This window comes from Nomascus leucogenys, chromosome 15 (assembly GCF_006542625.1).
Source record: "Nomascus leucogenys isolate Asia chromosome 15, Asia_NLE_v1, whole genome shotgun sequence".
NCBI lineage: Eukaryota > Metazoa > Chordata > Mammalia > Primates > Hylobatidae > Nomascus > Nomascus leucogenys.
This window is the reverse complement of record NC_044395.1, coordinates 34,464,731-34,477,923: the sequence shown is the minus strand read 5'-3', so window position 1 is coordinate 34,477,923 and position 13,193 is coordinate 34,464,731. Positions and strand designations below refer to the sequence as shown.

Genomic DNA, 13,193 nt, shown 5'->3' with positions numbered 1-13,193 from the left:
TTGTTACCATTATCAATTAAGTACTGTACATTATACATTTACATAACTAGCAAAACAGGTTTGTTTACACCAGTATCACCACAAATATGTGAGTAACGTATTGCATTACAACATAATAATGGCTACAACATTACTAGGCAATAGAAATTTTTCAGTTCCATAATAATCTCAGGGGGCCACCATCAAATATGTAGTCCATGGTGGACTGAAATGTCATTATGCAGCTCATGACTGTAAATTATGAATTCATATTGCCACAAATTTTGTTATTTTTGCTCCATTTTCTGAACTATGCACTATCAAAATTATTTTATTTTTTATATCTGAATTTGGAATATTTTCATCATTGGTGAAAATTAAATCTCATGATTGGATGTGTTTGTTAGACATGACATCACCTTTTCAATACAATATCTCAAATATACTTGTCCCTTCTATATAACTTTGGGAACCTCAGATAATGTCTGATTTTATAAAGAACACTCTCATCAGAAACAGGACCAATCTTGCACTCATTAGTCTTACATACTAAAAACAATTCTGTCCTAGCTCAAGCAAAACCAAAATAATTTGCTCCATTTGATGCTTCTTTTTTCACAGGTGGAAAAATCACAAGTGCTCAGTCGACCCTTCACACTCTCTCTACATCTTCGTCATCAGTCACGTTGCTCTTGGCATTGATGATTCCTTCAACCTCCTGGTGAAAACTACTGACTTAATTTGCTTTTGTTTGCTTTAGCTTGGTAACAGCAGGGAATAGGGTGTCGTGCAAGTGGAGAACCAGGATCCTGAGATGAGCTTGAGCTTTAAAAACTTGGGACTATACATGGTGAACTTACAGGAGGTTAGGGGGGAAATATTACTTATCCATCAGGTTTCTCTTTGGTTTTTGTAAATGGAGAGGACAGTTCTTAAGTCCAGTAAAAATATGCAGATTGTATGTAATGAATTTTTGTAAGCAAAGGTAATTTCTGTCAAATGTATTCTTTACTTTTTTAATATGTTGGGATTTTAATTCATATCTGATGACTCCGAGTGTGTGCCATCCATTTGTTAAGTAACTGGCCTTTAGCAGATCTGTTTCAAAAACAAATACAAAAGTGAGAATGAAAAATTTGCTTAAGACTGAGTCTAGTGTTTTTCATTTTCCCTTTGGCTGAATATTTCAATTGCCAAACCAGCAGGAAATATGAAAATGCTTCAGTGATGTGGTCCATTATAAGTACACAAAAATTTTCTTGAAAAATACTGTATGATTGCATAGTGAAATAGCAAGATTCGTCAATATGCTATTCTATATGCACCCCTAGAGCAAGTTATTAGGGTAGGGAATAAGCCATTTACATTAGTGCAAGATAGAAAGCGAGTCCAAATGAATTTCAGTGCTATTGTTTTTCATAAAGTACTATGTTACCTAGCAGCAAATATAATAAATATTTATTTTTAATAACAAAAGATGGTTTAACATCACGAAAAACTATGATCACTAAAAACTGCAGACATGCTGGCATGGGTGCTAAGTTAAAAATGAGATGAATATGGGACAGAGCATTTCCATTTCTTTACCTACTGCCAAAACAGATGTTGAATTAGGTTCAAGGTTTTCTTCTAATTGCAAAATTTTGCAACAATTTTAAGGGCAATGAAAATTTATTGTGCAAATAATTATGCATAGTCTGTAGATTAAAATGGTTCAAGTATAACAAATAAATTTTGACTTTTAAAAACAGTTCCATGCATCACATACCACTGATAAAATCAACTAGTAAAATAAAGACAGTCTCTCTTGGATAAATTGAATTTTTAATTAAGCTATGGAAACATGGCATCAGTACAGGGATTCAGCCAGCCTAGCCAGCTATGCACTGTTTGATTCTGTGGCTTGGGAAGTAATCCTTATTTGCTATTTCAAAGAGTCAACTTGAGCCTGAGAGATCCTAGAGAGTTGCTGGAAAATCAGATGAAAATTTTCTACTTAATCATATCTTAAAGAAGTTCTAACAAGCACAAGAATGTGCCAGAGTTGGCATCATACCCATGAAGATGCATGAAAGGATAGTTATTGCAAAGTCCTATGCCAGAGAAAAGCCTGGAGAAACTATGGTTTTATAGGTGATGTTAACAAGAGAACAAAAAATGGTTTTATAATTTTATGTAATTTAAACTTGTGAACTATATTTGCTTCATTAATAACAAGCAAAATGAAACAATATGGAGCTCAAATTGCTAGCTCTCAAGGTTAATCCTTGTAGAATCGGAGGAGTGATTGAAGTTTTTGTTCTGAACATCCTAAAAGAATAGTTTCAGAGCCACAGTAAAAGTCTGTATGCAGGTTACATATACTCTTTGGGGAAAATTATGTAAGACATCCTAAACAAACAAGAAATTAGTTAAAAGACTCAGTCAATGATATTATAGTAAATACTACAGACGGTAAATATTTAAGCCTGTAAGTAAGTAATTATGACCAAGTGGCCTTTCTTGAATGCCTCCTTTAAAGTGGGAGAGGCTGGGCTTTGCAAAACCAGGGATGCTAATTGTTTAGCTGGCAAAACATGAGCTCTCCCAAGTATAGTGTAACTTCATGAATTGTGCATCTGAATAAAAGTCAGAAAGAATATTTTAATGCAAAATAATTTTACATATTTCATGAATCAAGTCATTTTCTTCATTTTCCATGGTGGTATACACCAGATTTAGTGAGGGACTTTAAGAATCAACTTCTTACTTACACTCTCAGAAAGCAAAGCCCAGTAAAATATTAAACAAATAAAATGGCAAATTTAAATTAACCAGTATTTTTAATTAGCTGATGGATGGTACATATCTGACAGAGTATTCACACATAGAATGTCTGATGTTGTATTCTTACAGGAATCAGAGATATGGAATGTTTTTACTTAACATACACAGAACATGTATTTTGCATCATAAACCTATTTAAAAAACAGGTTTTCAATGTTTATGTACTTATGTGCTACATATCTGTTACTTTGTAGAAAGCAGAAGAGCATTCTTATCAAGGTACATTATTTTTCAGCTACAGTACTGAGTTTTTTCTTCTATGGGATAGTAACCACAGTCTTAAATCCCTAAAGAGACTGTATTTTTGTATAATGTCCATTGAATATGAAGAAAGCAACAGTCCTTATAATTAGAAATTTCATGAAAGCAAAAGTTTTGCATACCCAAATGAAGGTACTGTGGACCCCATGTCAAACTGTTGAATAGATTGTGTACGATCTGTATATATACTATATATAAGGTATATACCATGTGGAAGGCACAAATAATAGTTCTGTATGCTGTTCTTGTAACATTAGATCTTTTTAATAAATAATTCTCTTTTTATTGACTTTTATCTTCTCTCCTGTCAACTATATGAACGACATTATTTATTTTATGCAGACCACAGAATGCCAACGATTACAGTCTGATTTTAACGCTGAAATATCATTATGTTATGCTGTTAGGATTTCAGGTTCAATAATCTCCAGAAATGTCCATGGTAGTCCCAACTTGAAAATTTGAAGCTATATCAAAAAATAAAACAAGAAATGAAGAAAATGAAGAAAATAAAACAAGAAATGAAGCAAGTACAGATGGGATAAGTTAAACTCGTGATTTTCTTTTCAGGAAAAGAGACTACATTAAATCAGTTTCGTAAAGAATTTGTTAAATGCATACTTCTGCTTTTATTATAAACAGTTAATCCCAATCTATTCTAGGTACAATTCTCATAGGCATTGACTCTTTTTTTGTTCCTTAGCCCCATTATACATCTCAACTATACCAATAATCACATTATAATGATTTGTTTTAAACGCTTCTCTCCAACTATCTAGTCACTGGGATTGCCCAGGGAAAAATATATTCTTCTTGGAATTTCTCTCACCAGTGTCTAGCACAGTATCTAACACATATCAAATGAGCAATAAATTGTCAGCCTTAAAATTTCCTTTGCAACCAGCTCCTCAAACCTGGGTAATCATCCAACACAGCTGGGAACCCAAATCTCCAAGTTCTGATTCAGGAGGTCCAAGACTAGGAAACCCTTGTTTTTAAAATCTTCCCAAACACAAAATAATACAACTCCATTAAAGGAAATTTGGCAATATCTAGTAAAATTTCATACGGATTTGCCCTTTGACCTAGGATATCCACACCTAGGGATCTATCCATTCCTAAAATAGATACAAAAATATGCTATGTTAAGTGGATAAAACAAGGTACAGAAGAGTGAATGTATGACCCTTTTGTGTAAAATACAAACACATTTACTAATATTCTGAAGAAGAAATAATGCAAGCATAAACTAACGACTAATAAAAAAGTGTTACCGATTGAGGACGGAGAGAATGGAATGCAGGAACAAATATGCAAGTAAATTCTTTTTCAATGTACAGTACTTTTTCATAGTTTTGACTTTGGAACTACACAAATGTTTTATATTAAATTAAACTTTAAACCAAAAGGAAAAGAAAAACAAATCAATCTCCTAACATTGAGAATAAATAGAAGTAAATAAACCTAAATATCTATCAACCAAACGGTGGGTAAATTGTAATTTTTCTCTTTTTTTAAGCTTTTATTTTAGATTCAGGGGGTACATGTACAGGTTTGATACCTGGGTATACTGCATGATGCTGGTTTGGGGTGTTAATGATCCTGTCACCCAGGTACCGAGCACAGTACACAATAGTTAGCTTTTCAACCTTTATAACCTCCCTCTCTCCCGGCTCTAGCAGTACCAAATTTCTGTTGTTGCTGTGATTGTCAATGAGTACTTAATGTTTAGCTCCCACTTATAAGTAAGAACATGTGGTATTTGGTTTTCTGATCCTGCATTAATTCACTTAGGATCATGGCCTCTAGCAACATTCATGTTGCCATAAAGGACATGATTTTGTTCATTTTATGGCTGTATAATACTCCATGGCTTATATGTACCACATTTTCTTTATCCATGCATTGTTGATGGGCACCTAGACTGATTGATTCCATTTCTGTGCTATTGGGAGCAGTGCTGTGATGCACATGTGAGCGTCTGTGTCTTTTTGGCAGAATGATTTCTTTTGGATATATACCCAGTAATGGGATTGCTGGGTCAAATGGTAGTTCTAAGTGCTTTGAGAAGTCTCCAAACTGCTTTCCACAGGGGCCAAAATAATTTACATTCCCCTCAACAGTGCATAAGTATTCTCTTTTCTCCACAGCCTCACCAGCATCTGTTGTTTTTTGACTTTTTATAATAGCCATTTTAACTGGTGTGAGATGGTATCTCATTGTGGTTTTGATTTGCATTGCTCTGATAATTAGTGATATGGAGCATTTTTCATGTTTATTGACCACTTGCATGTCTTCTTTTGAGAATTGTCTATTCGTGTCTTTTGCTCATTTTTTGATGAGGTTATTTTTTGCTTGTTCAATTATTTAAGTTCCAAATAGATTCTGGATATTAAACCTTTGTTGGATGCAAAGTTTGTGAATATTGTCTCCTGTTCAATACGTTGTTTACTCTGTTGATAGTTTCTTTTACCATCCAGAAGTTCTTTTGTTTAATTAGGTCCCACTTGTCAATTTTTGTTTTTGTTGCAGTTGCTTTTGAAGACTCAGTCATGAATTCTTTCCCAAGGCCAACGTCCAGAATGGTGTTTCCTAGATTTTCTACTAGGATTCATATGGTTTCAGGTCTTACATTTAAATCTTTAATCCATTTTAATCTTTTATAGTAAAAAGTAGGGATCCAGTTTCATTCTTCTGCATACGGCTAGCTAGCTAGCTATCCCAGCAACATTTATAGATTAGGGAGTCCATTCTCCATTGCTTTTTTTTGCCAACTTTGTCAAAGGCCAGATGGCTGTAGGTGTTTGGCTTTATTTCTGGGTTCTCTGTTCTATTCCATTGATCTATGTGTCTGTTTCTGTACCTGTACCATGCCATTTTGGTTACTGTAGCCTTATAGTATTGTTTGAAGTCAGGTAATCTTATGTCTTTGTCTTTGTTATTTTTGCTTAGGACTGCTTTGGCTTTCTTGGCTCATTTTTGGTTCCCAATGAATTTTAGAATAGTTTTTTCTAGTTCTATGAAAAATGACGTTCATTAATAGGAATAGCATTGAATTCATAGATTGCTTTGGGTGGTATGCCCATTTTAATGATATTGTTTCTTCCAGTCCATGAGCATGTACTGTTTGTCCATTTGTTTGTGTCATCGATGATTTCTTTTAGCAATGTTTTGTAGTTCTCCTTTAGAAATCTTTCATCAGCTTGGTTAGATGTATTCCTAAGTAGTGTGTGTGTGTGTGTGTGTGTGTGTCTATTGTAAATAGGAATACATTCGTGATTTGCCTCTCCTGTTGAATGTTATTGTTGTATAGAAATGGTACTAGTTTTTGTACAATCATTTTGTATACTGAAACTTTTCTGAAGTCATTTATCAGTTCTAGAAACCTTTTGTCAGAGTCTTTAGGGTTTTCTAGGTATAGAATCATCTGCAAGAGAAATAGCTTGACTTCTTATTTTCCTGTTTGGATGCCTTTTACTTCTTTGTCTTGCCCAATTGCTCTGGCCAGTACTTCCAGTACTATTAGGTTGGTGCAAAAGTAATTGCAATTTTTGCCATTAAATACTTTTCACCACAATTACTTTTGCACCAACCGAATATGTTGAATAGGAGTGGTGAGAGTGGACATCCTTGTCTTGTTCCAGTTCTCAAGGGAAATGGGCTTTCAGTTTTTGCCCATTTAGTATGATGTTAGCTGTGGGTTTGTCATAGATGGCTATTATTTTGTGATATGTTCCTTCAGTGCCTAGCTGGTTGAAGGTTTTTATCATTAAGGGATGCTGGATTCTATCAAAAGATTTTTCCACATTTATTCAGATAATCATATGGTTTTTATTTTCAGTTTGGTTTATGTCATGAATTGCATGCATTGATTTGCATATGTTGAATCAATTTTGCATCCCAGGAATAAAGCCAACTTGATTGTGTGAATTAACTATTTGATGTGCTACTTATTTGATATATTAGCACTTTGTTGAGGATGTTAGCATCTGTGTTTATCAGAGATACTGGCCTATTGCTCTCTTTTTTCACTGTGTCTTTGCCAGGTTTTGGTATCAGAACCTAAATGGCTACCTAAATGCCCAGTATCACTGGCTTCACAGAATGAGTTAGGAAAGAGCTGCCTCATCCTCTTTTGGGTGGGATAGTTTCATTAGAGTTGGTAACAGTTCTTCTTTGTATGTCTGATAGAATTCAGCTGTGAATTCATCTGGTCCAGGGCTTTTGTTGGTGGTGGTGGTGGTAGGGTTTGTTTTTTTTTCCATTACTGATTCACTTTGGGAACTCAATATTCGTCTGTTCAGGATTTCAATTATTTCTCAATTCAGTCTTAGAAGATTGTGTGTTTCCAGGAATTTATCCATTTCTTCCAGATTTTTTAGTTTGTATATATAGAATTGTTCATAATAATCTTTGAGGATCTTTTGTATTGGTAGAATTGGTTGTAATGTCACCTTTGTCACTGTTGATTAAGCTTATTGAGATCTTCTCCCTTTTTTCTGTGACTCTAGATAACTATCCATCATTTTATTGTTTCAAAAAAGTAACTTTTGGTTTTGTGGATTCTTTGTGCAGATTTTTGGGTCTTAAATTTGTTTAGTTCTGCTCTGATTTTAGTTATTTCTTTACTTTTGCTAGCTTTGGGGTTAGTTTTTCTTTTCTTTTTTTCTCTAGATGTGATGTTAGGCATTCATTCGAGATCTTTCTCACTTTTTGAGGTAGGCATTTAGAGCTATATAGTTTCCTCTTAAAACTACTTTTACTGTATTCCAGAGATTTTGGTATGTTTGCCTGTTTTCATTTCTAAGATTTTTTTTTTATTCATACCTTAATGTTGTTGTTTACCCAAAAGTCATTCATGTGAAAGCTTTTTCTTTTCCATGTAATTGTGTGGTTTTGAGAGATCTTCCTGGTATGGATTTATATTTTTATTCCCTGTGGTCGAGAAGTACAGTTGGTGTTATTTCAGTTTTTAAAAAATGTATTGATGGCTGGGCACAGTGGCTCACACCTGTAATTGCAGCACTTTGGGAGGCCAAGGCAGGTGGATAACGAGGTCAGGAGTTTGAGACCAGCCTGACCAACATGGTGAAACCCCCGTCTCTACTAAAAATACAAAAATTAGCCAGGCGTGGTGGTGCGCACCTGTAACCCCAGCTACTCAGGAGGCTGAGGAAGGAGAACTGCTTGAACCCGGGAGGCAGAGGTTACAGTGAGCCGAGATCATGCCACTGCACTCCAGCCTGGGCAACAGAGTGAGACTTTGTCTCAAAAAAAAAAAAAATGTGTTGATACTTGCTTCATGGCTGAGCATATGGTTAATCCTGAAGTATGTTCCATGTGCAGATAAGAAGAATGCATATTCTGCAGTTGATGGGTGGACTATTCTGTATGTGTCTATTCAGTCCAATTGGTTAGCTGTCAAGTTTTAAGTCCAGAATTTCCTTGTTAGTTTTCTGCCTCAGTGATCTGTCTAATACTGACAATGGGATGTTGAAGTCCCCCACTATTAGGGTGTGGCTAAGTCTTTTTGTAGGTCTAAAATTACTTGCTTTATGAATCTGGGTGCTCCAATATTGGGTATATGTATGCTTTGGGTAGTTAAGTCTTCTTGAATTGAACCCTTTATGTAATGTCTACCTTTGTTTTTTCACTCTTGTTGGTTTTAATCTTATCAGATAAAGAATAGTGACTCTTCCTCTTTTTTATATTTCATTTTTATGTTAGATCTTTCTCCAGCCCTTTGAGTTTATAAGTGTTGTTACATGTTAGATGGGCCTCTTGAAAACAGTAGATAGAAAGGTCTTATTTTACTATCCATCTTGCCACTCTGTGGCTTTTAAGTGGGGTACTTTGACTGTTTCCATTCGAGGTTAATATTGATATGTGAGGTTTTGATTCTGTTGTGAAGTTGATAACTGGATCCTTTGTCGTTTCTATTGTGTGGTTGCTTTATAGGGTGTTTGGATTATGTACTTAGGTGTGTTTTTGTGGTGGCAGGTATCATTCTTCCATTTCTTATGAGTAGTGCTTATGTTTAAACTTAAGGATTTCTTGCAAGGCTGGTCTAATAATAACAAATTATCTTAGTGCTTAATTGGAAAAGATTTTATTTCTCTTTACTTATGAAGGGTAGTTTTGGTTGCATATTAAATTCTTAATTGGAACTTATATAAGAATGCTAAAAATAGGTTTCTAATTTCTGCTGGCTTGTAACCTTTCTGCTGAAAAGTCTGTTAGCCTGATAGAGTTCCCTTTGTAAATGATCTGACCTTTTTCTCCAGCTGTCTTTAAGATTCAAACTTTTTCTTCAGGTGCCCTTTTCTTTAGCACTGAACCTGGATAGTCTAGGGACTATATAAAGCATGATGTTCATGCTTTATAGTTTCTTGCAGGTGTTCTCTTGATTTCTTGTATCTGGATGTCTGTGTCTCTAGCAAGATTAAGAAAATTTTCTTGAGTTATCCCCTCAAATGTGTTTTACAAATTATTTGCTTTTTCTCCTTCTCTCTGAGTAATGCCAATAACTAATAGGTTTGGTCACTTTACATAATCCCTTATTTCTCAAAGACTTTTTAATTCATTTTTTTTAATTTTCGTGTGACTGGGTTAGTTCAAAAGTCCAGTCTTCAAACTAAAATTCTTTTTTCTGCTTTGTCCAGTCTATTGATAAAGTTTCAACTGTATTTTCAAATTCCTTGAGTTTTTCAATTTCAGAAACTCTAATTTATTTTTAAGATGTTTGTTTCTTCGATTGCTTTAGAAGCTTATTTGTGTTGATTTTTCAACCTTGTTTTAGATATCATTAAGCTTCCTTGCAATCTATGCTTTAAATTATTTATCTGTCATTTTTGAGTTTCCATTTTGGTTAGGAACCATTACTGGAGAGCTAGTGCAATCCGTTAGTGGTGTCAGATCATTGAGATTTTTCATAGCGCCAGAACTTTTGCACTGGTTTCTTCTCATGTGAAGATACGGTCACTTCTAATTTTTTAAATTATTTTCATATGGCTAGCAATATTTTACATTTCTTTCCCTATGATTTTTTTTTTCACTTTCCTTTTTCCCCTTCCCTAGGGGGTTACAACTGTAGAGAATGTCGGATAAGGTCTTCTGGCTTTGCTTCTGTAGCACTACGCACTTGTTTCAGCAGGTTTTATATTTAGCTATGCAGTTTTACCTACAAACCCATAGATGGTGGTTATAGGTAAAACCCAGCTGTAGTCCATGTGGATTGTATATATTTGATCTTTGTTTACTGGCAAAAGCTCTGTTGTCTCAGGTAATGAGCTGATTCATGAAATGCAATCAGCTGAGCTCCCTGATCAGCCCTGGGGGTGTGGGGTCCACACTGCACATGACCTGTATGCATGGCAGTTATGCATACAGTTCTCCCAGTGTCAGGCACAACACTTACACTGATGGAGAATCCAGTGGGTGGCCACCAAGTACCCAGAGATGTGCCTAGGCATGGAGCTGGGAAAACTTCTCAGCCCCAAGTTCCCTGCACAGGGATGGTAGTGGTGGCCTAAACTCCTAATCCAGGAGAGTGGATGCTCTGGATGCCTGGACTTCTTCCTGGGTATGAAGCTGAGAGGCCTTCCCTGTACCATGAGCTATACCCAGGAAGGTTAGGGTGGCTCAGGCTGCTGAACCAGGTGAAGAGGTGCCACAAATGCCTGGAGATCTGCCAGCACACAAGGCAGAGGGGTCCCCCGTACCACGATCTATGCCCGGGAAGGGTATAGGCTACTGGTCAAGGCGAGTGAGTGCTCCAAATGCCTGGATTTCTGCCTAGGTTAGAGCAAAGAGGACCTTACTACACCACAATCTCAGTGGAGCAGGCTGGGCACCCAGCAATGGCATACTCAGTTTACCAAGCTGGCTCTGGTTGCAAGTCTTGCCACCAAGGAGAAACTGCAGCTAAAGGAGCTCTTCTCCTACTCCAGGCTTCTTATGTAGTAGAGCACTATTCCAGCATCTACTGATAAAGTGTTTTCCACAGTTCTCACTGTGAAGGCCCCTACCCTGCTCCAGAGTGGGTGCCCCAATCTCAGGCCTGAGATGAAAATACCTCTGCAGCAATGCTGTTGGACTGCCAAAGAATGGTTTTATATGCACCTGGATTAAAAATGGCATCCCATTCTCGGTCTTGGGTCTGGGAAAACGTCTGCAGTTTTTCCAAGAGCTTTTCCCTCACAGCATCTCCAAGCCTTTCTCCAAGTTGGTTCCAGGGCTTGGGAAAAACAAAGTGCTGTCCCTCTCTCCCAAGCCCTGGAGCTAACTTGAGGAGAGGGAGTCACAGTGAGATGTGCTCTCTCTCCCATACTGGGGCTTCACTCACTTTTGTCAGCTCAACATCCTCTTGGGGGCTGTTTGCCAGCATTCTCATCCCCAAGATCTGGGCGTTCTTATCCCTGGGATCTGGGATTCCCATTTTCCTTCCTGAATTGTAGCTCACAGAGTTGATCTTCATGGACCACCTTGCTATTTCCAAGAGGGTGAGGCCTACTAAAACTGCTAATCTGCCAAGCCGGCAAAAAAAACAGGCCAAAATTTCTCTTTACAGAAGAATTACAAGCACATAGATAAGTATTTAATGTCGATCTTTTGGCGGTACATCCATTATGGGACATATACCCCAAGAACAACACACACACACATGCGCACACACAGACACACACACACGATTTTAAATTACATTCATTGGTCTTCTTGTGAGTAGCATGACAATTACTATTATCACAGGACTAATAAAATATATAAATATAAAACTTTAAAGTATTAAAAGAGTAAATTTTCAGAGTAAAAGAGATGCATATGTAAAACTTTTTAAGTTAAATAAAAACCTATAAGCTTTGATTTAGAAATGTCAGTATGAATTCGTAATTAATTTTTTCTTAAAAATGACCAGTTTTCTAGCTGTGTCCACTGAAAAGGCTTGGAAGAACAATGAATACCCTAAATGCACAAATAATACACAAATTATGTTCTCCAAATTCCATTTATCCCTAAAAGAAATTAGGACTTTCTTAGAGAAGTGGCTGATTTAAGACTTCAGGTAGGAAATATACCAGATCAGCCTGGGACTTCTTATTGTACCTATAGAGTACCTGTGGTCATCATGAAAGGAAAATTTAAAAGCCTCCCTCGACAATTTGAGCTCAAAAAGAATAATGAATCCAATACATTGAAGCACACTGACCATCTAAAACTCCATGCTTTCGTACTAACACACACACACACAAATCCCTGATCATCTTCGTTGGATGCAGAAATCACCCTTCTGAGAATTGTTATAAAAAGGGATTTCAGATTTTATCTTGGCTTCTCTGTTAGTACTAGGTTTTCTTACAGTTACAAATACCAAATAACCAGATACTGCCATGAGTCACTTAACAATAGATTCAAAGAAATGCATCATTAGGTGATTTTATCAAGTGCAAGCATCACAGAGTATACTTACATACACCTGGATGGATGGCACAGCCTACTCTACACTTAGGCTATATGATATAGCCTATTGCTCTTATGCAAAAAAAAACCTGTAAAACATGTTACTCTACTGAATACTGTAGGCAATTGTAACACAATAGTAAGTATAGGTGTATCTAAACATATCTATACATAGAAAAGATACAGTAAAAATATGGTATAACCTTATGAGACCAATGTCCCAAATGTGGTCTGTCATTGTGGCACTTGACTGTAGTTGATGAAGGATATCTCTACTATATGAAAGAATCACAGCTAATAAATGAAAAAGGAATGATCAAACTTAAAAATAGTAAATAATTTAGTCTGGCAATCATTATTAGTAGATGTTAAAACCACTAGGTAAAATGCTGATGAAGAATATTTAGTAAAAATATCAGGCAGCCATCATCTGATCCTACTGATTTTAACATCACTGAAAGAGACACACACAAACATTAAATGCATCCTGATATGGTAGAATCAGGATGAACCCAGCACTACCTCTTTAATTATTGATTTAAAAATTTTTATTATAAACCTAATTAAAATTATGACTGATATTTTCCACAAAATGCTGGAGGGAAAAGAACTTCTTAAATAATATCACAAGGAAGGAATCAAATAAATTCTGAATGTAGGGTATTCTGCAG

General features: G+C 36.0%; 1 protein-coding gene across 2 annotated transcripts in view; it reads left to right on the top strand.

The window, feature by feature from the left end:
• Positions 1 to 1,223, top strand: part of CNTN5 (contactin 5) — a 1,343,728-nt gene extending 1,342,505 nt beyond the window's left edge. For both annotated transcript variants that reach the window (XM_003253028.3, XM_003253029.3), the window contains one exon: positions 601 to 1,223. In XM_003253028.3, the coding sequence (XP_003253076.1) occupies positions 601 to 704 (104 nt within the window). In that variant the 3' untranslated portion in view covers positions 705 to 1,223. The remainder of the gene's footprint in view (positions 1 to 600) is intronic.
• The last annotated feature ends 11,970 nt before the right edge of the window (positions 1,224 to 13,193 follow it).